This window comes from Mastigoproctus giganteus, chromosome 2 (assembly GCF_048544385.1).
Source record: "Mastigoproctus giganteus isolate SK-2022 chromosome 2, ASM4854438v1, whole genome shotgun sequence".
NCBI lineage: Eukaryota > Metazoa > Arthropoda > Arachnida > Uropygi > Thelyphonidae > Mastigoproctus > Mastigoproctus giganteus.
The window spans coordinates 212873548-212900890 of record NC_143576.1 but is presented as its reverse complement, the minus strand read 5'-3'; the positions used below and the strand labels follow the sequence as shown (position 1 = coordinate 212900890).

The following is a 27343-nucleotide window of genomic DNA, read 5'->3' as shown; positions in this document are numbered from 1 at the left end:
CAAAAATTCTTACCCAGGAAAATTTGTAGCGGCCTCATGCTAGCATTTATGGCCAAAATCACACCAGCCTCCACAGTCTTCTAGCCTCTGGCACTCCGGGTTTCTCCGGTAAGGCTTATGGCCAGTCCACCTCTGTCGATAGAGAAAAAAATATGAATTTGTGTGAACACTTCTGAGCAAAATGAACGAACATGTGATATTGCACATGCTACAGGCCTAAATGAAACAACGCTGAGAAATAGAAATAATGTAGAGAAAATGAAAACTTTCATAGCAGGAAAAACTCAAAGCGTGGTTTTTTTTTGGCTGATGTTATATAAGCTTGCTATATCAGCCAAAATAATGTTATATATAGGCACCTTGCATCATGTGCCTTTGCTAATGCTAAAAATCCATTAGAACAAGACACAAAGAATTGGAAGAGATGGAATGGAGGTCATCTGTTTGGATAGAAAATCAAACAAAGAACAAGTTTGCTTACGACAGAAGCAAAAGCATTAGCAATATTTTATTATGTAATAATAACGTAATAAAATACGTAAGCATTTTATTACGATTATTTATTTGTATTTGGTAATGTTTTGTTACAAATGTGTGTGTTCAGTCTTGGGTGGCTGACACCTAACCCTATTTTTCCCATAAAGCCTGTTGGTTATATTGTGCGATTTTGCATTGTACAAAGGTTTCTAGGAACACAACTATTGTGCTATACGAGGACTGACTGTAAACAAAAAAAAACAAATTTTAATTTCAACAATAAAATATTTTTATATATAGTATGTCACAAAACTGTCATTATAAATGACAGTTTTCTGATATACATTTTTTTTTTTTTAATTAAATTACACAACTGGATATTCTTCAAATTTATCTCTCAATTTTTTGCAAAAAAAATCTATTTCAAATTACATTTGTGCTAATTCCTACTAAATAGAAAAACACCTGAAATAGAAACAATAGCTGAGAATAGTTACCAGCAGAGGTTTTTCCCCCCAGCATTTTTATTACTTTTTGTAGTCTTATTGTTTCAACAATTTTGGCAAAAAACAAAAAATAAGATGAAACAGAAGTAATCTAATCAGAAAAAAAGGCTGTAAATTACCTGCATTCCAACTACTGCATAGATAAAAAATAACAGCACAATGAGAAGTGCCACATAAGGAAGGGCCTAAAAATCAGAAAATAAATTAGGATTAGCAATTTCTAAAAGAATCACGCTATCACAACATGATTTTCTAAATACAGGTAACCCTTTATTTATGCCTGGGTTAGGTTCATGGGGGGACAGATGCAAATGGAATCAGTGCAAATGAAACCCTTTATAGAATGGAGTTAACGGCAAATCACAGAGTTAGGTTCCGGGCACCAAAAATTTTACCTACCCTTTTGAATACTGAAGTATTTAAAGTTCAGAAATAAACTTTTTTAATTAAAAAAGTGTTGTATTTTAACCTACATAAATACAGTTACATATAATAAATAAAAAATAAATTACAAAACATTTTGATAGTGAAAAAACCAACTAAAAATTCGGCATAATTAGCATTAGCATTAGCATTAGCAGAGGCATATGATGCAAGAAAGCAAGCTTATTCAGCATCAGCCAAAAAAAACAAAAAAAAAAAAAAAAAAACCCACTCCCATTTCACCCCTCCGTTCGTTCGAAATACCTGTCCAGTTGAGCTTTAAATTTGTTTAGGCTATCAACTTCAACAACCAGTGATGGAAGTCGGTTCCACCAACCAACCACCCGCTGGCCAAAGGCAAATTTCCGCACATCTATCCGACATCCGTCCTTCCTCAATTTGAATTTATGCCCTCTGAGGTGATTATTCTGAGAAAGATGAAGAATCCCATTGGCATTGAGCATGCTCAAACCATTCAAAGCCTTATACACCTCTATCAGATCACCTCGCCGGTGCCTAGTCTCCAGACTCTGTAATTTGCAAAACTTAAGCCTTTCTTCGTAAGAGCAACCCTTTGTTCCATTTACTAATCTTGTTGCCCTTCTCTGTACTCGTTCCAGCAGCTCTACATCCTTCTTGAAATGAGGCCTCCAGACCTGTATACAGTACTCAAGGTGTGGCCTGACCAATGCCTTATACAAGGGAATAATCACATCCCTGTCCCTGCTAGAAAAATTCCTGTATATCATTGACAAGACACCATGAGCTACTCTTGCAGCTCGTCTGCACTGCTCAGAGAACTTCATATCTGCCTGCACAATTACCCCCAGGTCCTTTTCATTCTCCACCACTGTCAGTGTAGTACCGCAGAGTTGATACGTTGCTCTGGGGTTACTGTTTCCCATATGTAGTACTTTACATTTGTCGATGTTAAACTTCATTTGCCACCTCTCAGCCCATCTGTTCAACCTTTCCAGATCCTGTTGCAGCAGCATAGTATCAGTAGTGTCCTTAACGACCCTGCCAACCTTTGTATCATCTGCAAACTTGGACATTAAACTTGATATCCCATCATCAATATCATTCATAAACACCGAAAACAACAACGGACACAACACTGAACCTTGAGGAACTCCACTAATAACATTAGTCCACGTTGAGCAGTGTCCATTGATTACCACTCTCTGTCTTCTGCCACTCAACCATCCCCTTATCCATAGCAGCAATTTGCCTCCAATGCCACACTGCTCCAATTTGTGCAGCAGTCTTCCATGTGCAACAGTATCAAAAGCCTTTCTAAGATCCAAATATATAATATCAAAGTTATTCCCTGCATCCAGTTCTTTTGTGACTACATCATAGTATCCAATCAAATTGGTCAGGCAAGACCTGCCCTTAACAAAACCATGCTGCGTCTGAGCTATAACTGAATTCTTGTCTAGATGATCCTGCAGTGCTTCTTTAACCAGTGCCTCCATTAATTTACCTGGAACAGAAGTTAAACTAACAGGTCTATAATTACTTGTGTCAGCCTTTGAACCTCCTTTGTAAATTGGGGTCACATTTGAATAATGCCGAATTTTTAGTTGGTTTTTGAAGGTTCTGGTTGAGGATCTTCTGTTGAGGGCACTGATTGAGGAGGTTGCCTTTTTTGAAGAAAGAAGCAAGTGTTGACTGCCCGGATTTCTTCCTCCTTTCTTTAAGAATTTCAAAATAACGGACCAGGGTTGATATGACACCACTTTTAACTGTGGCACTCCTCTCCTAGTCATGATCAATGTCATAGAGTTCATTAATGAGGGACTCTACACTTGCAAGAATTGGTTGTAGATCACTGGTCTTCATAATTTTTAGAGGAGGATCTTCTTCTTTCTCTTCTTCCTGCTGTTGGCTAAGTTCTGCAGCTTCAAGGTGTTCATTTTAAAGCATCTATGCATGACTTTTCAAGAGGTCAGTTACATCTTCAACTGTAACTTCTTCTAATTCTGCCTCTTGTGCCAGCCTGCTGATGTTTTCTACAAAATTCTGTTGTGGCTCCAATCCTCTGAAGTCATGCATGAAATCTGGGAGAGGTTTATGCCACACTCCATTCAGACAATTGACAGTCACTTCTTGCCAGACTGTGCTAATGTGATTAATGCCCTTTAAGACATGAAATGACCATCAATATTCTCTGATGGTAATGTTGGACTAGTCTAGAGCTTTTACCATTTCTGTAAATGTTTTCTGTTGCTTTAAATAAGCTTTAAAAGGTGGCTATTACCTCCTGATCCACTGGTTTCAAAACTAATGTTGTATTATCTGTGATTGGCTCAGATTGTCCTTGATCATGTGAACAGTGAATGATACCTAGTACAGTACGATGCTGATAAATTTTGTTTGACAATTTTAACTTTAATTTTATAAAAAAAATTTCAAAAATATAATATTCATGGCCTTGTGGTTAGTGACCAGCAACTATTGCGAATGAGTGCAAATCGGACCAGCGCAAAATGAGGGCTACCTGTACACTTTAAATATCTATTCAAAACCACTGGGGGGGTACCACTTGAGTAATCATCACAGATACAATTTTACCAATTAATGTGTGTTTTTACAACTGTTATGGCAAAGAATGATAAGTAAATGAACAATCTGCATAAAAGTAATATTAAAAATAGTACTCTAACAATGAATCACATATGTGACCATTGGAAATAAAACATTATTGGATACAAAGTTTTTTATGGAGACAATAATAAGGGCTGCTGAGTTATATACCAATAATTCCAGTTATGTGTATAGATATAAAACTGTACACATCACTGCATTCATTTTCTGTTAATGATGTGACAATGAGAGACAATGGGTGAAAGTATGCCATTGAAAGTTAGGCTTATCATTACCAGTATTGGTAGCAGCAAAATGATGCATGCTTACATAATATCAGCAAGAACATTATCCCTTTCATTTGTACAGTCATTTAAATTTATTTAAATTAACCTATTTCCTAACACTGAGTGGAAATTTATTGCAACAATCAATTACTGTGCTCATAAGTAAAGACTTCCTCTACGTTGAGGAATAGAACACACACATAAATTTCTGCAGCCACTGATAAACTTGTAATGATATTTATTATTATGCATTGTACAGATTAAAATAATGACAACTGTAGATAAAAGAAAAAAAATGATATGTAGGTAAAATCAATCAAAATAAATTGGTTAAAAGCAGTAAAAATATATCACAAATAAATCTGGTAAAAACAAAATCAGCAGTGGTTTTCAGCTTTTATGCAATGCTTTTCTCAACTAAGAGAAAACAGGCTACGTATTGTATGCCAGTAGCCAGGTGATGCTGCACAATGCTATCGTGGAAGTAGTTACCTATATCATGAGGAGGGTTATTTTCTATGTATCTGTGATAATATATAGACAATTAGTACCCCTCACATGTGCTTTCAGTAGTAATTTAGCAGTCACTTAACATTCGGCATTCTACAAATGAACACCATGTAAATATTTTAAGGGCATTATAATTTATAATGGAGAGAAACAATATGTAGGAGAGATCAAATAATCATGTGATATGATAGGATGATTAAGATAACTCACCTGGAATGATTTTATAAAAGTCCAAAGAAGAGTTCTTATTCCCTCTCCTCTACTAAGCAATTTCACTAACCTCATTACACGAAACAATCGAAAAAAGTTAATGCTAATGATGTTTGTAGTTCCAGGCTATAAAAGAAAGTAATAATTTACTTTCTATGGCATCATATTAATGGTTTCCAATAAACATTTTTATTCAACCTTGGTTAAAATCAGTATATTAAATACAATGGTATTTTCATATTAGAAATATCCGATTTTCTAAAAATCTATGACTCACATATATCATCATAAAAATGTAACAGTACTGATTTTTTTAAAGGTTTTTCACAACGGAGAGAGGGTCTGATTGATTTGATTTCGGTTTTTATGGTGCAAAGGCAACTAAGGCCATGATGTGACAATTTATAAAAGTCCAAAAAAGAGTTCTTATTCCCTCTCCTCTATTAAGCAATTTCACTAACCTCATTACACGAAACAATCGAAAAAAGTTAATACTAATGATGTTTGTAGTTCCAGGCTATAAAAGAAAGTAACAATTTAAATTATGGCAGAATGGCATTATATTAATGGTTTCCAATAAACATTTTTATTAAAACTTAGTTAAAATTAGTATATCAAATACAATGGTATTTTCATATTAGAAATATCCGATTTTCTAAAAATCTATGACATACATACACCAATGAGCCAAAACATTATGACCAGCGAGTCGTTATGCAAATCAAAGCAACTGCAGGTGAACTACGGCATGTATGCGGGTCGGGACATGGTATAAAAAACGCCTGATACTGAGTTCCGTTAATCAGCGTTACTCTTGTTCTTCAGATGGGAAAGGCAGGGGATTTAAGCAAGTTTGACAAAGGCCAAATTGTAATGGCTGGATGACTGAGTCAGAGCATATCTGAAATGGCATGGCTGGTGGGATGCTCATGGTCAGCCGTGGTTAGTACCTACCGAAAGTGGTCCAAGGAGGGAAAATCCACAAACTGCCGGCGAGGTGTTGGACGACCATGGCTAATCGATGCTCGAGGTGAGCGAAGGCTCTCCCGGATGATACATGGCAACAGAAGGGTGACTGTGGTGCAATTCACCAGTAATTGGAATGCTGGTGATGGGAGTAATGTGCCACAACACACAGTACATCGAACCCTGCTGAAAACGGGACTGCGTAGCCGCAGGCTGCTCCGAGTGCCCATGCTAATCACGGTTCACCGGTGACAGCACCTACAATGGGCATGCGAGCATTGAAACTGGACCTTGAGTGATTGGAAGAAGGTCATCTGGTCTGATGAATCACGTTTCCTGTTGCACCATGTGGACGGCCGGGTATGTGAGCATCGCTTACCTGGCACCTGGATGCACCATGGGACGAAAACAAGCCAGCGGCAGCAGTGTCATGCTTTGGGCAATGTTCTGCTGGAATACCATGGGTACCAGTCATCCATGTGCCGGGAACACTGACGCCTACCACCTATCTAAACATCGCTGCTGACCATGTACACCCTTTCATGGTAACAGTCTTCCCCTCTGGCAGTGCTGTCTTTCAGCAGGATAATGCGCCATGCCACACTGCCCAGATTGTTCAAGACTGGTTTACAGAGCATGAGAAATACTTCCAGGTATTGCCCTGCCCTCCAAATTCTCCAGACATCAATCCCATTGAGCATCTGTGGTTTGTGTTGGAACAGCAACTCCGATTTTCGGCATCTCAACCACGAACCTTACAGGAGTTAAAGGGTCTGCTAATTAAGTGTTGGTAACAGATACAACAAGACACATTTAGAAATCTTGTAGTGTCCATGCCTTTCCAGGTACAAGCTGTTTTGGTTGCACATGGAGGACAAACAACATAGTAGATAGGTGGTCGTGATGTTTTGGTTCATTGGAGTATATCATCGTAAAAATGTAAGTAAAAGTACTGATTTTTTTTAAAGGTTTTTCACAAAAAAGAGAGAGAGAGAGAGAGAGAGAGAGAGAGAGATTGATTTGATTTCGGTTTTTATGGTGCAAAGGCAACTAAGGCCGTGATGCACCAATTTATAAAAGTCCAAAGAAGAGTTCTTATTCCCTCTCCTCTACTAAGCAATTTCACTAACCTCATTACACAAAACAATCGAAAAAAGTTAATGCTAATGATGTTTGTAGTTCCAGGCTATAAAAGAAAGTAACAATTTAAGTTATGGTAAAATGGCATTATATTAATGGTTTCCAATAAACATTTTTATTCAACCTTGGTTAAAATTAGTATATCAAATACAATGGTATTTTCATATTAGAAATATTCAATTTTCTAAAAATCTATGCTCGAATCATGGATAAGATTCTAAGATAAGGTGGCTGCATGGCAAGAAGCATAGAATTGTGATTAATGGTAACTCTTGAGACTGGACTAATGTTAGCAGTAGGTTTCCCAAAGATTGGTCTTACAACTGCAATTGTTTTTGTTTTTTCTTATATTATATCTATGAAGGGATATAAGGAGCGATGTTGAAATCTGAAGATGATATCAAAACTGGAAAGTGGTTAATGATCAGCACTCCTGTATTAATTTGAGAGGCTGCACTGATTGTCAGAAAAGTGGCAGCTACATTTTAATGCTGCAAAATGCACTTCAAAATAAAAGAAAAATATACATCTACATACATTGAGTGATCACTGAATTATCACCACCTACCTAATACTTCATATGTCCTCCTTTTGCCTTCAGTACAGCAGCTATCCGACGTGACATTGATTCAACAAGATGTAGGAAGCGTTCGGGAGATAGGGCCAAAAAAGCTGTGTGTAATGTAGTCAGCAATGCAGGTATGGAGGTGACTAGTGTATCCAGATGCCTGATATACCTTTCCATAGTCTCCCACAAGTGCTCTATGGGACGGATATCGAGGGAGTTCGAAGGCCAATCGATATGCTGGAAGTCAGAACTGTGTCCCTCAAGCAATTCCTGCATAACAAGTGCCCGATGGATCAGTGCATTGCCATTTGGGAAGACACCATCGCCATTCAGGAAAAAGTGTAACATAGTAGGGTGTACATAGTCAGCAAGCAGTTTACGATAGCGGAGACCACTGATACGTTGTTCCACATGCACCAGGGGCCCAAGTTCCTGCCAGTGAAACATGCCCCACACTATACAACTGCCTCTACCGGCCAGCACTTTTGATACCATGCATGATGGATCAAGAGATTCCTAAAATGAGGCCTCCAGAACTATATGCAGTACTCAAGATGTGGCCTGACCACTACCTTATACAATGGGATAATCAGCTCCTTATCCCCGCTAGAAAAATTCCTGAATATCATTGACAAACCCTCCAAGAGCTGTCCTGGCAGTCTGTTTCATTTTCCAATACCTTGAGTTTAGTACCACACAGCTAATACATTATTCTGGCATTACTGGTACCCATATGTGGTACCCTGCATTTATTAACGTCTCCAGTCTGCAGGAGACATTGATACACATCTTCAGTCTGCAGGGACTGAATCCAAGGATGCAATCATAATTATGGCTAAGGGTTTGCTTACTTCCTTCATTGCTTCCCAGGTGCCTCCGTAGCCAGGTGGGAAGGAGCAGCAGTGCGTAGCACACGCGTCTTGATTAGACCGGGGTTCGAGCCTGTCACCACCAAATACGGAGGATGCGGAAAGGTCAAGGGAATGACCACCGCATATTCCCGGAGCAATATGGCCTTAGTTGCTAATGCTCCTAAAAACCACACAACAACAACATCATTGCTTCCCTTAATATAATTGTATAGAGCCCATCCATGCCCATCCACCTCAGGTGCCTTCCTTGTTTAACTTCAAAAATTTCTCTTCCACTTTTCTCTTAGTTATCAGAAAATCATTCAAATCCCTGTTAGAGCTTGATAAACTTCTGGAATTTGCTTCCCCTCATGTGAATGTAGATGTAAAATACCTATTCAGCCTCTCAGCAACCTGAGCAGGTTCATTAACAGTTAAACCATTGACATGAGGTGCAGTAATATGATTCGATTCAACGGCTCCCTTCCAATGTTAATATAAGTAGAGTCTTTGCTGCTTTTCTTGGCTTTCTTTGCCAGCCTTCTCATAATCTGCCTTGGCCTGCCTAACCTCCTTTGTGACTTAATTGCAAACTAGTTTATACCTACTTTAGGCTTCTGTATCACCTGATAATATACATTTTTTCTCTGCCACATGTCGACGGTTTAGCATCAGACAACATTAACTACAAAATCATTTTGTAGTAAACGTTTTTGTAATTAACCAAGAAAAAGTCATTTGACACTTTCTTGGTTTACCAGAAATGTACTTATAGCACAAGCTAACTTGTAAACTACTAGAGAAATACATTTCTATGACATGATATGCATTCTTATTTGTATGAAGTTAAACTAAAGTTGTCTTAAAACAAAAATGCAATTTTGTAGTTAACGTTGTCTGACGTTAAGCCCATGATGTCTCAACAGTTCATCTGACATCCATTCAGGTCTTAGTCTTGAACAGTACATAGTTGGTATGAAAAGCCTAGCGGCTTCTATGATTATATCCCTGAATTCTTCAGATTTAGAATTTGTTGTTGGTAACATCATTAGTTGGTTCCACAGTGCAGAATTTTGAAACTGTCTAAGATCACTGTAGTTCCTTTATGAAAGCAAAAATCCTTCCCTTTACTCTTGATGGCAGTTACATATTTCAGTAAATCCCACATCAATACACTCTGATAAAAGAACCACTGCCACCTAGTGGTTCTTTTATCTGCAGATTCTTAATGCATGTAGAATTGCTGCTGATAACCAGGTGAAGAGTATTACATTCCCTCTTGTTGCCTCTCTCTCTCTCTAACATGCTGCTGTAGAAAACAGTCAGCCAATTAATCCACAAAATGAATGGGGGATGTATATTTACATAAACATGTATATGTGTATTGATAAAAGAGAGAAGGGGGAACATAAATTCAAAACTTTGGAGAGTAATAGAAGGCTGGATCTCATGAAATTTGCTTTCAGGCAGCATGTAGATCACTGGAATGAATTACCTGCTATAGTAAGGTGGAGAGTTTGGTAAAGTTTTAAGTGGAATTAACAACTTTTTTAGCGATAGGGAAATTATGAATAATAGAATTTTTTTTCTTTTTTTGGCAGATGGAGAAAAAGTCCACTTCCTTGCATCATTTACCTATAACCTATAATAAAAAAAAGAGCCTCATGTTGTTGATGCCAAATCAGTACATGACTATCCATGGTGTGGAGTAAATAATGTGACTCATCCAGCCAGCACACCTTCTTCCAGTCTTCTTGCATGCTCTTTGCACCAGGCGAGTCTTTTATGGTTAGGAGACGATGCCATAGGGGTTATATGCTGGTATAGCCCATACGTGTGAGCATGCAATGCATGGTCATGTCAGATATTCTTCTTGGTTCACCAATGTTGTACTGGGTAGTCAACTCTTCAAAAGTGCTGCACCTATTCACCTGTATGAGTTGTCGGACCCGGCACTCACCTCTAACATCAACCTTTCGCTAACCTTTGCAGTTCTGCCATTGGGTCATTGTTTGACGATTTTGATGCTAGTCTGGTACACTTTAACTACAGTGGCTCTTGAACACCCCACCAGTTCAGGCATTTGGGAAATCGAGGCACCAGCTCGTCGAGCACCCACAATCTGTGCTTTATCAATGAACACTGCGCTTCTTCAAACAATGCTATTAGTGGCATCCCCCTGGGTTCTTCTTTTTTTTTTTTTTCTTTTTTTTTTTTTTCTTTTTTTTTTTTTTCTTTTTTTTTTTTTTTGGTAGTTGTTGGCGCATCAGCTTCTGTGGCCATAATGCACCTCCCAAGGTTTTTGCAGTACTCTGATCCAAGCCCGAGGTGGGATTCGAACCCACGACCTTTGGGTTGCTAGGTAGGCACATTACCCACACGGCTAGCCCAGTCAGCCCCCTGGATTCTGTGATGCTTTCTTGCATCATTTTCTCTTACTACTAACATTATTGTTTTCTATATTTATCAATGATATTGATGAAGGCATATCAGGTTTAATGTCCAAGTTTTCAGATGATAAAAAAAATGGCAGGGTGGTTAGTTAATAACAGAAATGATAGGATGCAACTGTAACAGGATCCACAAAGGTTAGACAGAGGGAACTGAGAAATGGCAACTGAAGTTTAACATTAACAAATACAAAGTACTGTGTACGGGTAGCAGTAACCAAAGAGTAATGCACCAACTATATGGTACTAAACTCAGGGTAGTGGAAAATGAAAAAGACCTGGGGGTAACTGTGCAGTCAGATATGAAGTTTTCTGAGCAGTGCAGACAAGCTGGCAGGACAGCTCATAGGATTTTGTCAATGATATACAGGAATTTTGCAAGCAGGGATAAGGAGGATTACCTGACCTTGTACATCCCATTGTATAAGGCAATGGAGTGGCCACAGCTTGAGTACTGTATACATGTCTGGAGGCCTCAGTTTAGGAAGGATATGGAGCTACTAGAATGAGTACAGAGAAGGGTAATGAAATTGGTTAGGAGAACTAAGGGGAACCCTTACCAAGAAAGGCTTCAATTCTTCAAATTTAAGAATCTGGAGACTAGGCACCTGCAAGGTGATGTGATTGAGGTGTTTAAGGCTTTGATAGTATGAGCAACCTCAATACTAATGGGATTCTTCCTGTTGCTCAGGTTACGCACATGAGGGGGCATAAATTACAGGACACAATTACAGGTCACAGATCATAAAAGTACAGGTCACTGTTGAAAAAAAGCCGTGAAGTAGGGTTGAATTTGAAAGTGTCTGCAATTCTGCCCAGACACGATAGGAGGGAGTATATGATGAGAGCCTTGTCGATCAATTTGGCCCTGGAAAGATTGTGAAAGGCTCAAGGGGTAGAATTTTTTTCAGCCTGGAATGTACTTGTTAACAGGAGAGATTGCTTCTACAGGGGTGGGATACACTTAAACAGAAAGGGTGCAAGAATATTTGCTGATACTATCGAGGCAGTGTTAGGTGGGTCGGAAAACTGCTAGCTTGGGGGGAGACAAAGACTAATGGATTAACAGTAGCCACTGGCAGAGGTGAAAGAGATTCTTGCACTGCTTCTATTGGAATGAGCAGAAGACTGAAAAACAAGATGCAGGATATTTCAGAGACTGCTGGAAGTCATTGCGGTACAAGTAAACACATGGGTTGTGTTAGGAGAGCTAAGAATAGAAACAGGTGCATGTATACTTGCGTGTACAACAATGCTAGGAGTTTAGTAAATAAATTTGATGAATTTGAGGTATTGCTCAAAACATCAAAGGCAGATATTGTTGGGATATCAGAGACGTGGTGTCACACAGATATAAGGAATGCAGAACTGGAATTTGGGGAGTACAATGTGTATAGAAAGGATAGACAGGACAGGAGGGGAGGAGGGGTTATGCTATTAGTTAAAAAACACATAAAATCCAAGGAAGTGAAGCCAGTCGACATTGATGGACAGGGCAGTGTCGAGTCAGTTTGGTGTGACATAATTATAGGTAAATCAAAATTGAGAGTAGGAGTGTGCTATAGGCCTAATGACTCTGATGAGTATAATAAGATACTGTACAGGGAAATAGAATGGGCCAGTAAATCAGAGAGTCTTATAATGGGGGATTTTAATTTCCCAGATATTGACTGGAATTTGTGGGTTGGTCACACACACTAGCAAGGCTTTTGTGGATTTATTGGATGATTGTTTTCTACACCAGCATGTTCGGGAGGCAACTAGAGGGAGTAATACTCTTGATCTGATTATCAGTAGTGATTCTTCATGCATTAGGAATCTGCAGATAAAGGAACCACTGGGTGGCAGTGATCACAGTGTGCTGAAGTGGGATTTACTCAAGGAGGTAACTACCATCAGAGATAAAGGGAAGGGTTTTTGCTTTCGTAAAGGCGACTATGATGGTCTGAGACAGTATTTAAATTCTATACAGTGGGACCAACTGATGATGTTACCAACAGCAAATTCAAAATGGGAAGCATTCAAGGAACTAAACTTGGAAGCTACCAGGCTTTGCATACCAACCAAGAAATATTGTTCAAGGTTCAGGCCTAAATGGTTGTCAGATGAACTAATGAGACATATGGCAGAGAAGAAAAATGCATGGGATACATACAAATTAATGGGTGACATGGAAACCTATGATAGATATAAGTTGGTCTGTAACCAAGTCACAAAGGAGATTAGGCAGGCAAAGGCAGATTATGAGAAATCCTTGGCAAAGGATGCAAAGAAAAACAGAAAAGAGTTCTTTACCTATTTAAACTCAAGAAGGAAAGGGATGAATCAGATTGGTCCACTGGATGTTGATGGTTCAACAGTTGAGGATCCGGCTCAGGTGGCTAACAATCTAAACGAGTATTTTGCATCTACATTCACACATGAGGAGTTATTCAGGAAGGGGAATGTCGTAGGTGAAGTAAACATTGGCAGTGAGCTAGATGATTTTCTAATAACTGAGAGAAAAGTGGAGGAGAAATTGTTGAGGATAAACATAAAAAAGGTACCCGGGGTGGATGGGATCTATCCAGTTATATTAAAGGAGGCAGCAAAGGAAGTAAGCAAACCCCTAGCCATAATTATGAGAGCTTCTTTGGACTCAGGGGAGGTACCCATGGACTGGAGATGTGCAAATGTAACCCCAATTCACAAAGGAGGATCAAAGGCTGACACAAGTAATTATAGACCTGTTAGTTTAACTTCGGTTCCAGGAAAATTAATGGAGGCACTGGTTAAAGAAGCACTGCAGGATCATCTGGACAAGAATTCAGTTATAGCTCAGACACAGCATGGTTTTGTTAAGGGCAGGTCTTGTCTGACCAATTTGATTGGATACTATGATGTAGTCACAAAAGAACTGGATGCAGGGAATAACTTTGATATTATATATTTGGATCTTAGAAAGGCTTTTGATACTGTTGCGCATGGAAGACTGCTGCACAAATTGGAGAAGTGTGGCATTGGAGGCAAATTGCTGCTATGGATAAAGGGATGGTTGAGTGGCAGAAGACAGAGAGTGGTAATCAATGGACACTGCTTAACGTGGACTAATGTTATTAGTGGAGTTCCTCAGGGTTCAGTGTTGGGTCCATTGTTGTTTTCTGTATTTATAAATGATATTGATGATGGGATATCAAGTTTAATGTCCAAGTTTGCAGATGATACAAAGGTTGGCAGGGTCGTTAAGGACACTACTGATACTATGCTGCTGCAACAGGATCTGGAAAGGTTGAACAGATGGGCTGAGAGGTGGAAAATGAAGTTTAACATCGACAAATGTAAAGTACTACATATGGGAAACAGTAACCCCAGAGCAACGTATCAACTCTGCGGTACTACACTGACAGTGGTGGAGAATGAAAAGGACCTGGGGGTAATTGTGCAGGCAGATATGAAGTTCTCTGAGCAGTGCAGACGAGCTGCAAGAGTAGCTCATGGTGTCTTGTCAATGATATACAGGAATTTTTCTAGCAGGGACAGGGATGTGATTATTCCCTTGTATAAGGCATTGGTCAGGCCACACCTTGAGTACTGTATACAGGTCTGGAGGCCTCATTTCAAGAAGGATGTAGAGCTGCTGGAACGAGTACAGAGAAGGGCAACAAGATTAGTGAATGGAACAAAGGGTTGCTCTTACGAAGAAAGGCTTAAGTTTTGCAAATTACAGAGCCTGGAGACTAGGCATCGGCGAGGTGATCTGATAGAGGTGTATAAGGCTTTGAATGGCTTGAGCATGCTCAATGCCGATGGGATTCTTCCTCTTGCTCAGAATAATCACCTGAGAGGGCATAAATTCAAATTGAGGAAGGACGGATGTCGGATAGATGTGCGGAAATTTGCCTTTAGCCAGCGGGCAGTTGGTTTGTGGAATAGACTCCCATCGCTTGTTGTTGAAGTTGATAGCCTAAACAAATTTAAGGCTCAGCTGGACAGGTATTTCGAACGAACGGAGGGGTGAAATGGGAGTAGTGGTTGTTTTTTTTTTTTTTTGGCTGATGCTGAATAAGCTTGCTTTCTTGCATCATATGCCTCTACTAATGCTAATGCTAATGCTAAATTCATGTTGAGGAAGGATGGTTGCAGAATGGATGTGCAGAAGTTTGCCTTTAGCCAGCGATCATTTGATTGCCGGAGCAAACTTCCAACTGCTGCTGTGGAAGTTGACAGGTTAAATAAATTCAAGGAAGAAATCGGGAAAAAACAATTGAAAGGAATGGACAGGTAAAATGTGAAGTGTCAGTTTTTTTTTTTTTGCTTATGCTGTGTAAGCTCACTTTCTTGTATCTTATGCCACTACTAATGCTAAAATGAATTAGAATTACATAAAATATTCCAGAAAATAATTTCACAAAATTTCAGAAATTAAATTTAGCAAAACTTTTAACAAATAATAAGTAGTAACAAAATTTAAGTTACTACTCTAATATGTAATCCAAGCCTTTTATAATCCATATGCATTGCATTAGAATTAGTTGAGGCATATGATGCATATGATATAGAGCATCAGCCAAAAAAAATTGTTTGTCCAGTTCAGCCTTAAATTTATTTAAGCTATCAACTTCCACAATTACAGATGGAAGTCTGTTCCAGCAATCAATTACCTGCTGGCTAAAGACAAACTTCCACACATCTATTCTACAACTGCCTTTCCTCAATTTGAATCTATGCACCCTCAGGTTCTTAATCTCAGCAAGTGGAAGTATCCCATCAGCATTGAGCCTGCTCAAACCATTCAAGGCCTTGTACACCTCAATCAGATCAGATTGCAGATGCCTAGTCTCCAGATGCTGCCTCTTTTAATTTTTATTTAAGCCTGTCCTGGTAAGAGAACCCCTTTGTTCCTCTCACTAATCTTGTTGCCCTTTTCTGTACTTGTTCTAGTATGCAGTACTTTGCATTTGTCAATATTAAACTTCAGTTGCCACTTCTCATCCCATCTACCTAACTTTTCTCGATCCTGTTGCAGTTTAACTTCAACAATTTCTCCTCCACTTTGTTCTCTATTATTACAAAATTATTCAGCTCCCTATTAGGGTTTATTAAACTTCTGTCCTTCCCTTCCTTACAGAATTCCTCATGTGTGAATGTGGATGCAAATTACTCATTTAGTTTGTCAGTTATCTGAGCAGGATCATCAATAGTCAAAGTGGACCAATTCGATTCATCCCCTTCCTTCTAGAATTTACATAGGCAAAGAAGTCTTTGTTGTTCTTCTTTGCATCCTTTGCCAAGGATTTCTTGTAATCAGCCTTCACTTGCCTAACCTCCTTTGTGACTTGATTACAGACTAGCTTATATCTTCCATAGGCTTCTGGTCACCTGCCAATTTATATGCATTCCACGCATTTTTCTTCTCTGCCACGAGCCTCATTAGTTCATCTGACATCCATTTTGGCCTAAATGTTGAACAGTATTTCTTAGTTGCAAATTACAGAGTCTGGAGACTAGGCACCGGCGAGGTGATCTGATAGAGGTGTATAAGGCTTTGAATGGTTTGAGCATGCTCAATGCCAATGGGATTCTTCATCCTGCTCAGAATAATCACCTCAGAGGGCATAAATTCAAATTGAGGAAGGACGGATGTCGGATAGATGTGCGGAAATTTGCCTTTGGCCAGCGGGTGGTTGGTTGGTGGAACCGACTTCCATCACTTGTTGTTGAAGTTGATAGCCTAAACAAATTTAAAGCTCAACTGGACAGGTATTTCGAACGAACGGAGGGGTGAAATGGGAGTGGTGTGTGTTTTTTTTTTTTTTTTTGGCTGATGCTGAATAAGCTTGCTTTCTTGCATCATATGCCTCTACTAATGCTAATGCTAGTTGGTATGAAAAGCCTAGTAGCTTATAAGATTAATTCCCCGAAGGCCTCTCATTTAGAATTCATTGTTTTTAACATCATCAATTGATCCCACTGTATAGAATTCAAAAACTGCCTGAGATCACTGTAGTCACCTTTATGAAAACAAAACCCTTCCCTTTACACTTGATGGTAGTTACATCTTTAATTAAATCCCACATCAGTAGACTGTGAACTACTGATGTGGGACTTTCAGATAAAGGAACCACTGTCACCTAGTGGTTCCTTTATCTGAAAATTCCTAATGCACAAGTCATCACTGCTGATAATCAGATCAAGAGTATTACCCCTCTGGTTGCCCCTCAAACATGTTGCTGTAGAAAACAATCCTCCAATAAATCCACAAAAGCCTTGCTAGCGTGCGAGTGACCAACCCACAAGTTTCAGTCAATATCTGGAACGTTAAAATCCCCCATTTACAAGACATTCTGATTTACTGGCCCACTCTATTTCTCCACAATTGTTGGTTGTACTCAACCCAGTCATTAGGCCTATAAACTCACATGTACTCTCATTTTCCCTTTCCTAGTGTTTATGTTACCCCAAAGTGACTCAACATTGCACTGTCCACCCATGTCAACTGTATGCAGTCCTATATAACAGGAGTGCATATAGAGTGCTTCTAAGAGAGCTAAGCACAGGTCCACTGTAACGGGACCGGAAACGTTGCCCTCCCCGCCGCCGCCCTGCATTTCACCTCCCACATTTCACCCCCAGTAGATAATGAACAGGCTATAGAAATGTAAATAATACACCTAATTCTTTATTAATTCTAATTTATTTTGTTTTAATAGAATGAATCAACCAAAGGTAAAGGTAATCAATCATAGAATAAATGCACATTATTATTGTTTAAAACTCGAAGTTGTATGCAATGCCTCTAAGGTAATCAATCACATTACAATTTTGAAAATCTTGGACTATTCTTTCGATTCTAGCAGAAATTGCACCATACTTCTTGTTCCATCAGAAAACCACTCCTGGCTACGCGCCAATAACTGAAGCTTGTTACTAGTGGAAAAATAAACATGCGACCCGGGAGCAGTTAGTCCTGAGAATCATACATTAAAAATTGTTTAATAGATTTGATAATTGAGAGCTATTAAGTGCTCGATAATTCCTATATTCTATTATATTATAAATCAACAGGGATTACCTTTATTTTAGATACAGGAAGCTTCTTTTCCAACTTTCCTAGTCCAACTCGCTAATAATTCTTGAGGATGACGATATCAATTTTGCAAAACAGGTGGGACATCTTCCCCACTGTCAGAACCGTAGTGTTCAGCCCGTGCGGTCTCAACAATGAGCACTCAAGACTTCTGTCTTCAAACACCATACCTCTGGCAGCAAGGAAACCATTACGTGGATTGGCATAAAATTAGATTTTTGAAGGTCTAAACTGTTTAATAAATATGGACCGATTATTTCTTTTGGTCCTGTAGCTGGACTTTAGAGTTAAATTTAGGGGTCTAATAAAATTGGATATGGGAGGAGGGATTATTCTCTACATTCCTTAAGTTGGACTAGAACTTTTTGGGCGTTCACAGGAATAGAGCAACTCACAATTAATCACTGATATCGCCATCCTCAAGAATTATTAGCGAGTTGGACTAGGAGAGTTGGAAAAGAAGCTTCCTATATCTAAAATAAAGGTAATCCCTGTTGATTTATAATATAATTAAAAACTATTGAACATTGCCATCGATAATAATTTCTTGATAATTTTTTGGAATTACAAGGTCCTGGAGATTGCTCGGTAAAGCAGGAGTACCATTGTTGCATCGAACATGATGAATGGTTTGTTTAAGTGAATCCTTTTTAGGAAGTAATGCCGTGACATTGGTATGAGCCTCTGCAATAACTGATGCAACAATTTGCTGTGGCCGTTCGTTCATGGTTGTTGCATGTTGCCGTATTTGACCAATCAATTGCAATGCTTCCGACCTTGCAGCTTGAGTTGCATGGTTATGTTTAGTTACGACTTTCACAACTGGGCCTTCCAAACCCTCTGTCCAAACATGCCCTTTGCAGGTGGAACGTTTTTGAATTGAGCAAGAGTCCACTCTGTATCTTACTTCTCTGTGGAGGCAGCAAAAACAGCAAACCCACGCTGTCAACTGCGCCACGAAATGTGAGGAGAGCCAGATGCAGGAACTTTTGTTTGAATTTAGACAAATCAGAACAAGATTCACTTGTTACTGAAAAGACACCTATAAGATTAGTCACAGTTCCCTCCCCCATGCCCATCACTAACTACGTGACTATCGTCCTTGTGGTCGAGTATGTATTCTTTCCATTGTGAAAGGATTAACAGTTCCAGTTAATCCTTTCACAATGGAAAGAGAACCCTGAAGACATACAAAAGGGGAGAAATTAGTTTAAAAGCTACGTGACAATTTGTACACGAATGTCATTTTGAAAATTTGTTCGGAAAAGTTAGAATTATCGGAAGTTCAGTTCGAGTAATTGAGAGAGTTTAACATGGAATCTCCACTAAAGGGGCTGGGACTTCAATAAAAATTTGAGTTATCGAGAGTTGACTGTACGGTATTTACATTTCTGTAGCCTACTCATTATCTACTGGGGACAAAATGTGAAGGGGCGAAATGCGGGGGGCCACTTTTCCATAAACCCACTGTAACAGCTGGCTGTCAAATCTTTGAAAAGCTCTACTTTTGAAATTGATCAGGTGCAAAAGAAACAGCAGAAAAAAATAAATGCTAAAGCAGTGGTTTTCAACTGGGGTGCCACGGCACCTTAGGGCGCCACATCAACATTCCAGGGGTGCCACGTAATTTGTGTTTAAGTTACTTAAACTTATTATTATTTTTTAATTTATATGTTTATTTCATTATAAAAAGGTGTACAGTATCTTTTTAATTTTATGGTGACCTAAAACTGATGCTTACTTAGTACCTCTATATAAAGAAAAATTATATACTATATATAATTTGTATTATGAAATGTAATTTTTATAATTATATTATTGTAAAAAATATCATATAACATATATATATATTTTAATATTATATGCACGCACACACACACAATCAGATCTAACAGGCTGATAATTGAGTAGGGGTGCTGTTATTAAAAAAAAGGTTGGAAACCACTGTGCTAAAGTATAAACTAATAAGTGAGAGAATATTTCACATTCGTGATGAAATAATCACAAATATTCAATGACTTTTTTTTTTTTTTTTCTATTTACAGTATTTTCTCTGTTATCTTATGAAGGATTCTACACAACTAGATCGTATGTATAGCTTAGCTTAATTTTCAGCACTCACCTCTTGAGATGAGTGTTGAAAGTTAAGCTAAGCTATACATACGATCTAGTTATTACATTACAGCCCATAAGGACTCCTTAAAAAAATCAAGGATTCTACACAAATATTATAATACTGCACTAACTAGCATAGTAAATTAGTTATTTAATACTGTCAAACTGGAATAATGTAAATAGCATCAGAATACAGCACAGTTCTTAAAGGTGCACATTAATGTACTATTTTAAGGTAAATAAATAAATAATTTTCCAAACATTTTGCTGATGCTGAATTGAAGCTTTTTTTGGTAAGAACACTCCAATGTCCCACTCACTAATCTTCCTGCCCTTCTCTGTATCTGTTCCAGCAGATACAGATCTTCCTAAAATGAGGCCTCCAGACCAATTTGAAGCATTCGAGATGAAGTCTAACCTCTGTCTTAAACAATGGGATAATCACCTCCTTATCCCTGCTAGAATAGTTCCTATATATTATTGACAAAATCCCCACGAGATGTTCTGGCATCCATCTGCACTGCTCAGAAAACTTAATATATGTCTACAGAAATACCTCCAGGTCTTTTTAGTTTTATGCTACCCTGGGTGTAGTACTACATAATACGTTAAGTTAGGATTACTTCTACCCATATGCAGTACTTTGCATTTGTGAATGTTAAACTTTAAGTGCCATTTCTCAGCCCATCTGCCTAATTTTTCAAGATTTTTTGCAGCAGCTTACCTTGATTACTCTTAACTACTCTGTCAACTTTGTATCATCTGCAAAATTAGACATTAAGCATGATATACCTTCATCAATATCATTATTAAATATAGAAAACAAAAATTGCTACAGTACTGAATCCTGGAGGTCTCCATTAATAACATTAGTCCATGAAGAGTAATGTCCATTAATAACCACCCTCTGTCTTCTTTCACTCAACCATTTCTTTATCAATAATAGTAAGTTGCCTTTCATTCCACACTGCTTCAATTTATACAGTAGTCTTATGTGCAGCAATATCCTTAGCTTTCCTGAAATCCAAGTATATGATATAAAATTAATTTGTTGCATCCAGTTCCTCTCTTATTCCATCACAATATCCAATTAGCTTGTCAGACAAGATCACCTCTTAACAAATCCATGCTGCTGTGATTGCAGTATAATTGCATTCCTGTCTATATGGTCCTGCATTACTTCTTTAACCAGTGACTCCATTATTTTCCCTGGAACAGAATTTAAGTGAAGAGATCTGTAATTAATGATGTCACCTTTGACCCATCCTTGTGAATTGCAGATATATTTGCTCATCACTATTCAGGTTAAACCCAGCAATCTCATGTTGAGAGTACACTTCTGCAAAGTGCTGCAAGTTAGCAATAGTAGGATATATCCTCTTAAGAACTGTTGCCAGCTTGACAATAAACCTTAACAAGAAAAGTGTGATTCTTTAATGTGCTGTTATTAGAAATTCAGTTTTCATCGAACCTACACTTGATAAAATAACTCAAAGATTCACAATGATGGCTTTTTTATATTAATCATCACTTTGTACCATTCAATTAAGGCATATCATCCATTAAGGTGACCTACTCTGAATGATATCCATAGATATCATTCAGAGTGGTATCGCTCACAAAGACTGAATAATGATGGTTTTTTATTGAGTGCATAAATTCATACCATTTTTTAGAATTAGTGCTTGTTTACCTTATTCCGTTTAGCAAAGTATGAATCACTCTCTGCCTCAAAATAATTTGTTCCTCTGATAAGCATTTTATTTTTATGCTAAAGGTAGGCTCAGCTTAATTTTTTCCACAGAGTATATTTATCTAGAATAATATATCATAATAATCTAAATATTAATGGTACTTACGTTAACTTCAGCATATACTATGTCAACAAAGCTTCCTAATACAATTATAAAATCGAAAACATTCCACGCATCTCCAAAGTAGTTCTGCAAAGCAAAAAAATGTGCATTAAAGCATGTAAGAATAAAAATATTAAACTGTATTCAAATTAGTGTAAATCTGCCACGAGAGCATAAAATATGAATTTATATAAATGCATATGATGAATTTATATAAATATATACAGGGAACCCTCAACATCCAAATTTCCTTTATCCATTGTCCACTATTTAACACCACTATTCCATTATCTGCCAATGGCTCTCTTAAAGGTTGTTGACCCCACCTGTATGTAAATACAGGTGGTGTCAACAACCTTTAAGAGAGCATGTCATGTATGTAAATTCTAATCACTCAGCACATCATCAGTCTGCCAAGAATGACAAACTATTTGGGAAAACTAACAGATTGGACCTCAAAAAAGTTTCAATTTCCAGCATGTAAACAAATTGAATAAACCACATCTTTGAATGATTGGGGCTGACAATGGTGATATTTAAGGAAGATTTTTTTTTTGTGCTACTACTGATTCATTTGGTTGCGAGTCAGCAAGTGCTGATATAAATCAGAGGTAGGTTACTTTCACAAGTTTGCACAAATTATTAACGACTTTAGATACAGCCCTAAACAAAACTGTAACACAAAATTGGGCTAGTTTGGAAGAAAAAGCTTGGTTAGCAGAGCCCTGTTCCAAGAACAGTTCTGCCATATTTTCCATCTGTAGTAAAGATTTACTTCAGAAAGAGATTCATAACAGAGAAGGCACTGTAGATCATCAACAATACTCTGGTTCACCAGGATAACCACCTTCAGGAGATTAACTGAAATGGGATAGTGGAAATGGAATGATGAAGTCCATCTTCCTTCCTGCAACATGAAATCAATCAAATACTCCATGGACCAGAATATGCTGTCATCTATTATAAATACTAAAATTAGTTGCTACATACATAAGAGATGGCTAATATGATTACCAAAATCAAGCAATACTACCATATGAATCACAACCTAAATTCTTGGAGGTCATTGTTCAAGAAAAGTCCACTTTTGGAAATGCTTCAAAGTTAAGAAAGCAACATACAATATTGCCTCTGATAAATTAATTTCCTATTGTATGAATGCTACATGAAGGAAGTTATGGCCTGAATGAGTCACCAATTTTCCAGAATTTAAACAGGAGACACTCAAAAAAATGTAAGAAAAAGGACTGTTGAGCTGAGTAACCAGTTAAAGCTTGGAATTAAAAGTCCTGTGATGTTGAAGAACCATTAGTGGCACGCACTAAAGATCTGTTAAATTGACTTCAAAGCTACTGAGGATACTGGGATAAAGAGTTGGAGAAGATAAAAGAAACTAAGAACTTCAATAATGATAGCTTTCTTCAAGCATTGAATGGCAATGAAGGAGTTTTAGATGAGTACTGAATGCAGAGAGATCTTTCTAGCTAGTTGCAATGAAGATTGGTTCCCCCAATCTTTGTTGCTACAAGGGTCTTAAACAAGAGGAAGAAGGCTAAGTTTCAGTTAACTATAGATTCCTTTTGCAAAGAGCAGAATGATGCTTCCAGAAATCCATTGGAATCACCTTAGCTTCTGAATTTAAGTTACTCATATGGAGATCAGGGATGTTCCCCTTCAAGAAGTACATGGATATGCATATTATATGATTAAATAAATAAAATTCATTTAAACTAGTTTTATTGGTGTTTATTTATTAGAAAAATGGATACAGTGATCAAGTTTATCACTTCCCTGGAATCAATTATTATTATAACTAGCAAGCTTTCCTGTGACAGTCTTACAGAACCAATTAATAATGGATATCGAGGGGCCCACTGAATTTATTCATGAAATTAACTGAATATGAAATAGTGCAAAAAAAGTGTTTATCTAATCTGTCATCTTGATTTATTTTAAAATGCCCAGAGTGTAAAATGTTTACATTTAATAGCTGGCTGAATAGTGATTAACTGATATCAACTTGAAAAAAATTAACTTCATTCAATGAAGTTACATTATTTTCATCCTGTACTTACCGATACAAACAAGAACAAGCAAGCGAAAAAAACTTTTAAATTAGTTTCTATTATCACGAAAGTAATTCTGGGGAAAAAAAATAACACACACACACACACACACACACAGAGGAACTACTTGACTTCCATAAGGGCTGTGTTCCAGGGAACGCTACATAAGCCAGAATTTCACCCATGCTTATGCAGCACTCACACCGTGATCCAAACCTTTCTTTTTTGATTCAATCAATTCAGCTGAATTGATTGAATCAAAACAGAAATGGTCAATGAACATGTAAATAGAATTATTTATTGTATTTATTCAATTTTTTATCTCATGCGCAGGAAAATTACAAAAGTGTGCAATTTAAAAAAAATTCAAAATTATAAAATTACAAAAAAGGGGGGGAGACAGACATAACATCAGCAAGTTTTACCTCTTGAGCATTGTTGCCAGAATTGATGTCTTCAGCTGATAAGTACGCCACTGTGGAGATTTAGAAGGGGTCAGCCACTCAACCTTACAAAGAACATATTAATGGATGACTGGACGGTGGCTTTTTCTTTTCATCATAGATTACTTTGTAGCAAGCAAGCATATCATTCACCCCTGTTAACTTTTAAGAATCATTCGCTGTCAGGATCCATCTTTTCAAACCTCGCCACTGGCAATGCAATTTCATGAAATGCCATTACATCTCTCTGGTGATGAAGCATCTCAGCTCCTCATTTGGTTCATCTTGAGCTTTGTCAGCATTTTCTTCTTTTACTATCACTGCCTGCAAGTCAATAAGTTCTTCGTTAGATAATTCCTTTTCTTTGTCCTCTATTAACTCCTCCACATCTTTGGCATCAACCTCCAAACTGAACTAGCTCTGCAACCTTTACAATCTTCTGTAACCTCTTCATATGTTTCGTCTTTTTCAAATCCTTCACAGCCTTTTACGTGCCATGGGTATATTTTCTTCCATGTGCCATTTAAACAACTTTTAGTAATTTCTGCCCATGCCTTATTAATGTTTAAGATGGCATGGTAAATATTGGAAGATTTCCAAAAGTCTCTTAACATAAAATTTTTCTCATCATCTATTGCAGACAATGCCTGAGCAAATGTCAGGGTGTTATTTAAATTCAAAATAACACCCTGATCCACAGGTTGGATGAGTGAAGTCGTGTTTGGCAGTAGAAATATGACTCTCGTGTTCAAAATGAAATTATCTAGATGCATAGGATGTCCAGGAGCATTCTATCTAATAGAAGAAAAAGCTTGAAAGGAACATCGTCGTCTTTACAATATTTTTCAAAGTCGGGAATGAAGCAGCATTTAAACCAATCCTCAAAGAGAGATATTGTTAACCATGCTGTCTGGTTCAATCAGAAAAATATGGGTAGGGTGGCTTTTTTGATGCCCTTAAACGCACGAGGATTTCCAGAATAGTACACAAGCAGTGGTTTTAATCTCTAATCTCCCACTGCATTAGCCCCAAGCAAGAGCGTGGCCTGATCTTTTGATGCCTTGAAACCTGACATTGTATTTTCCTCTTTGGCAATGTATGTTTGATCCATAATTTTTTTCCAATACAGAGCAGTCTCATCAACATTAAAAATTTGCTACGTTGAATAGCCACCTTCATCAATAATTTTTTCCAACATATCACAAAATTTCTCTGCAGCTGCAGAATCGTCACTGGTGACTTCACTGCATACTTTAATGTTGTGGAAACCAGCACGAAGCTTCAACCTATTAAACCACCCATTGGTTGCCACGAACTTGGGTTGGGGTTCATCGTACTTATCCTTAATATCTTTATAAATAATACTTGTTGCTTTTGCTTGAATGGTCATTAGACTCAGGGGCACTTGCTTCTGAATCCGATTTTCCATCCATATTATTAATAGCTGTTCCATCTTCAATGTAGCATCTTCAATGCTTGAATTCTGTTTTGTGATCACTATTGATCTTAAGTGCATTGATCCTTTGACTAGTTCTTTTATACATGCACTGTCCTTTAAAATAGTATTCACTGTTGAAGCAGTGAGACCTAATTCCCTTGCAATAACAAAACTTTGTCCTGCTTCTACTTAATAATTTTTATCTTCATTTCTAAATAAATTTTGTTTCGTTTCCTGGCAGTGCCAGGAAACGAAACAAAATTTCTTGCACTTTCCGTTGTTCCCTTTCCCTTCATCATTGTAGTAGGTAAATAGAAATGAAGAGAAGTTTCTGAAAATTTGTTTTTTATATGATTGAAGATTTCAGTGAAAGGGAACACATTTCACCATCAGTGCGTAAAAACCCGCACACCTGCAGTTATCAGTATTATCACAAATGGAATAAGATCGAGTTTACTACCCGTTTATAATTAGATGCACTAACAGGGAAATGGGGGAGCAATAAACTGGAAAGTGCAAATTGTTTTTATTGTTTTATAGTCATGACCTCCAGAAACGTGTTTTAGGAAAATATCACAAAGGCATTCAAAATTGATTCTTATAAAGGGATGGTTGTTTTTTTTTTTTTTTTTTTTTAGGAGCATTAGCAACTAAGGCCATATTGCTCCAGGATATGCGGTGGTCATTCCTTGACCTTTCCGCATCCTCCGTATTTGGTGGTGACGGGCTCGAACCCCGGTCTAATCAAGAAGCATGTGCTGCGCACTGCTGCTCCTTCCCACCTGGCTACAGAGGTGCCTCTCTTATAAAGGGAACACATGATAACAATGAAAGGGTAGTGCAATTGCCATTATAAATATGGCCCTTTAGAGAGATAAATATCTTAGTAATATAGCTAAATTTAACTTCCAAGGACTTGAAACAAATTAAAAAAAAAGTTATTGGGTTCACATTACAATATTTTCACGATACCTCCATTTATTCCTACAGGATGCAAAATACGTTTCCACGATTTTTTTAAGTTTGCACCAGCCGGCAAAAACTTACGTAAAGTCGAATTTCCATAAGTAGAGTATTCCGCAAGTCAGGGAGTTCCTGTGTATATTCTTGTTTATAATCTGGTATAACCACCAGGTCAATGAAGTTGACAATAAAACAATCAATACAAATGTTAATCATATTTAGCAGTCATGAGCTTGAACCCTGGTAAACTCAAAGAGTGTGTGCTACTGCACTTGCATTCCTTACCACTCGGCTATGTCAGGCATATATATAGTATAGAATATTTCATAATTATACTTTAATATTTATATTTCATAATATAAATATATCTTAATTATGGGAATAACTCCTTTACGTTTCTTGATGATCTAGAACTTCTT

At 37.7% G+C, this 27343-nt stretch overlaps 1 protein-coding gene across 1 annotated transcript in view; it reads right to left on the bottom strand.

Moving 5' to 3' along the window:
• LOC150090042 (muscle calcium channel subunit alpha-1-like) overlaps positions 1-27343 on the bottom strand; it is a 1145904-nt gene that overhangs the window by 242709 nt on the left and 875852 nt on the right. The window contains exons 31-33 of the mRNA XM_090389719.1: positions 22018-22101; positions 5003-5128; positions 1103-1168 (exon numbers count right to left, since the gene is read on the bottom strand). Coding sequence (XP_090245845.1) covers positions 1103-1168; positions 5003-5128; positions 22018-22101 — 276 coding nt within the window. The remainder of the gene's footprint in view (positions 1-1102; positions 1169-5002; positions 5129-22017; positions 22102-27343) is intronic.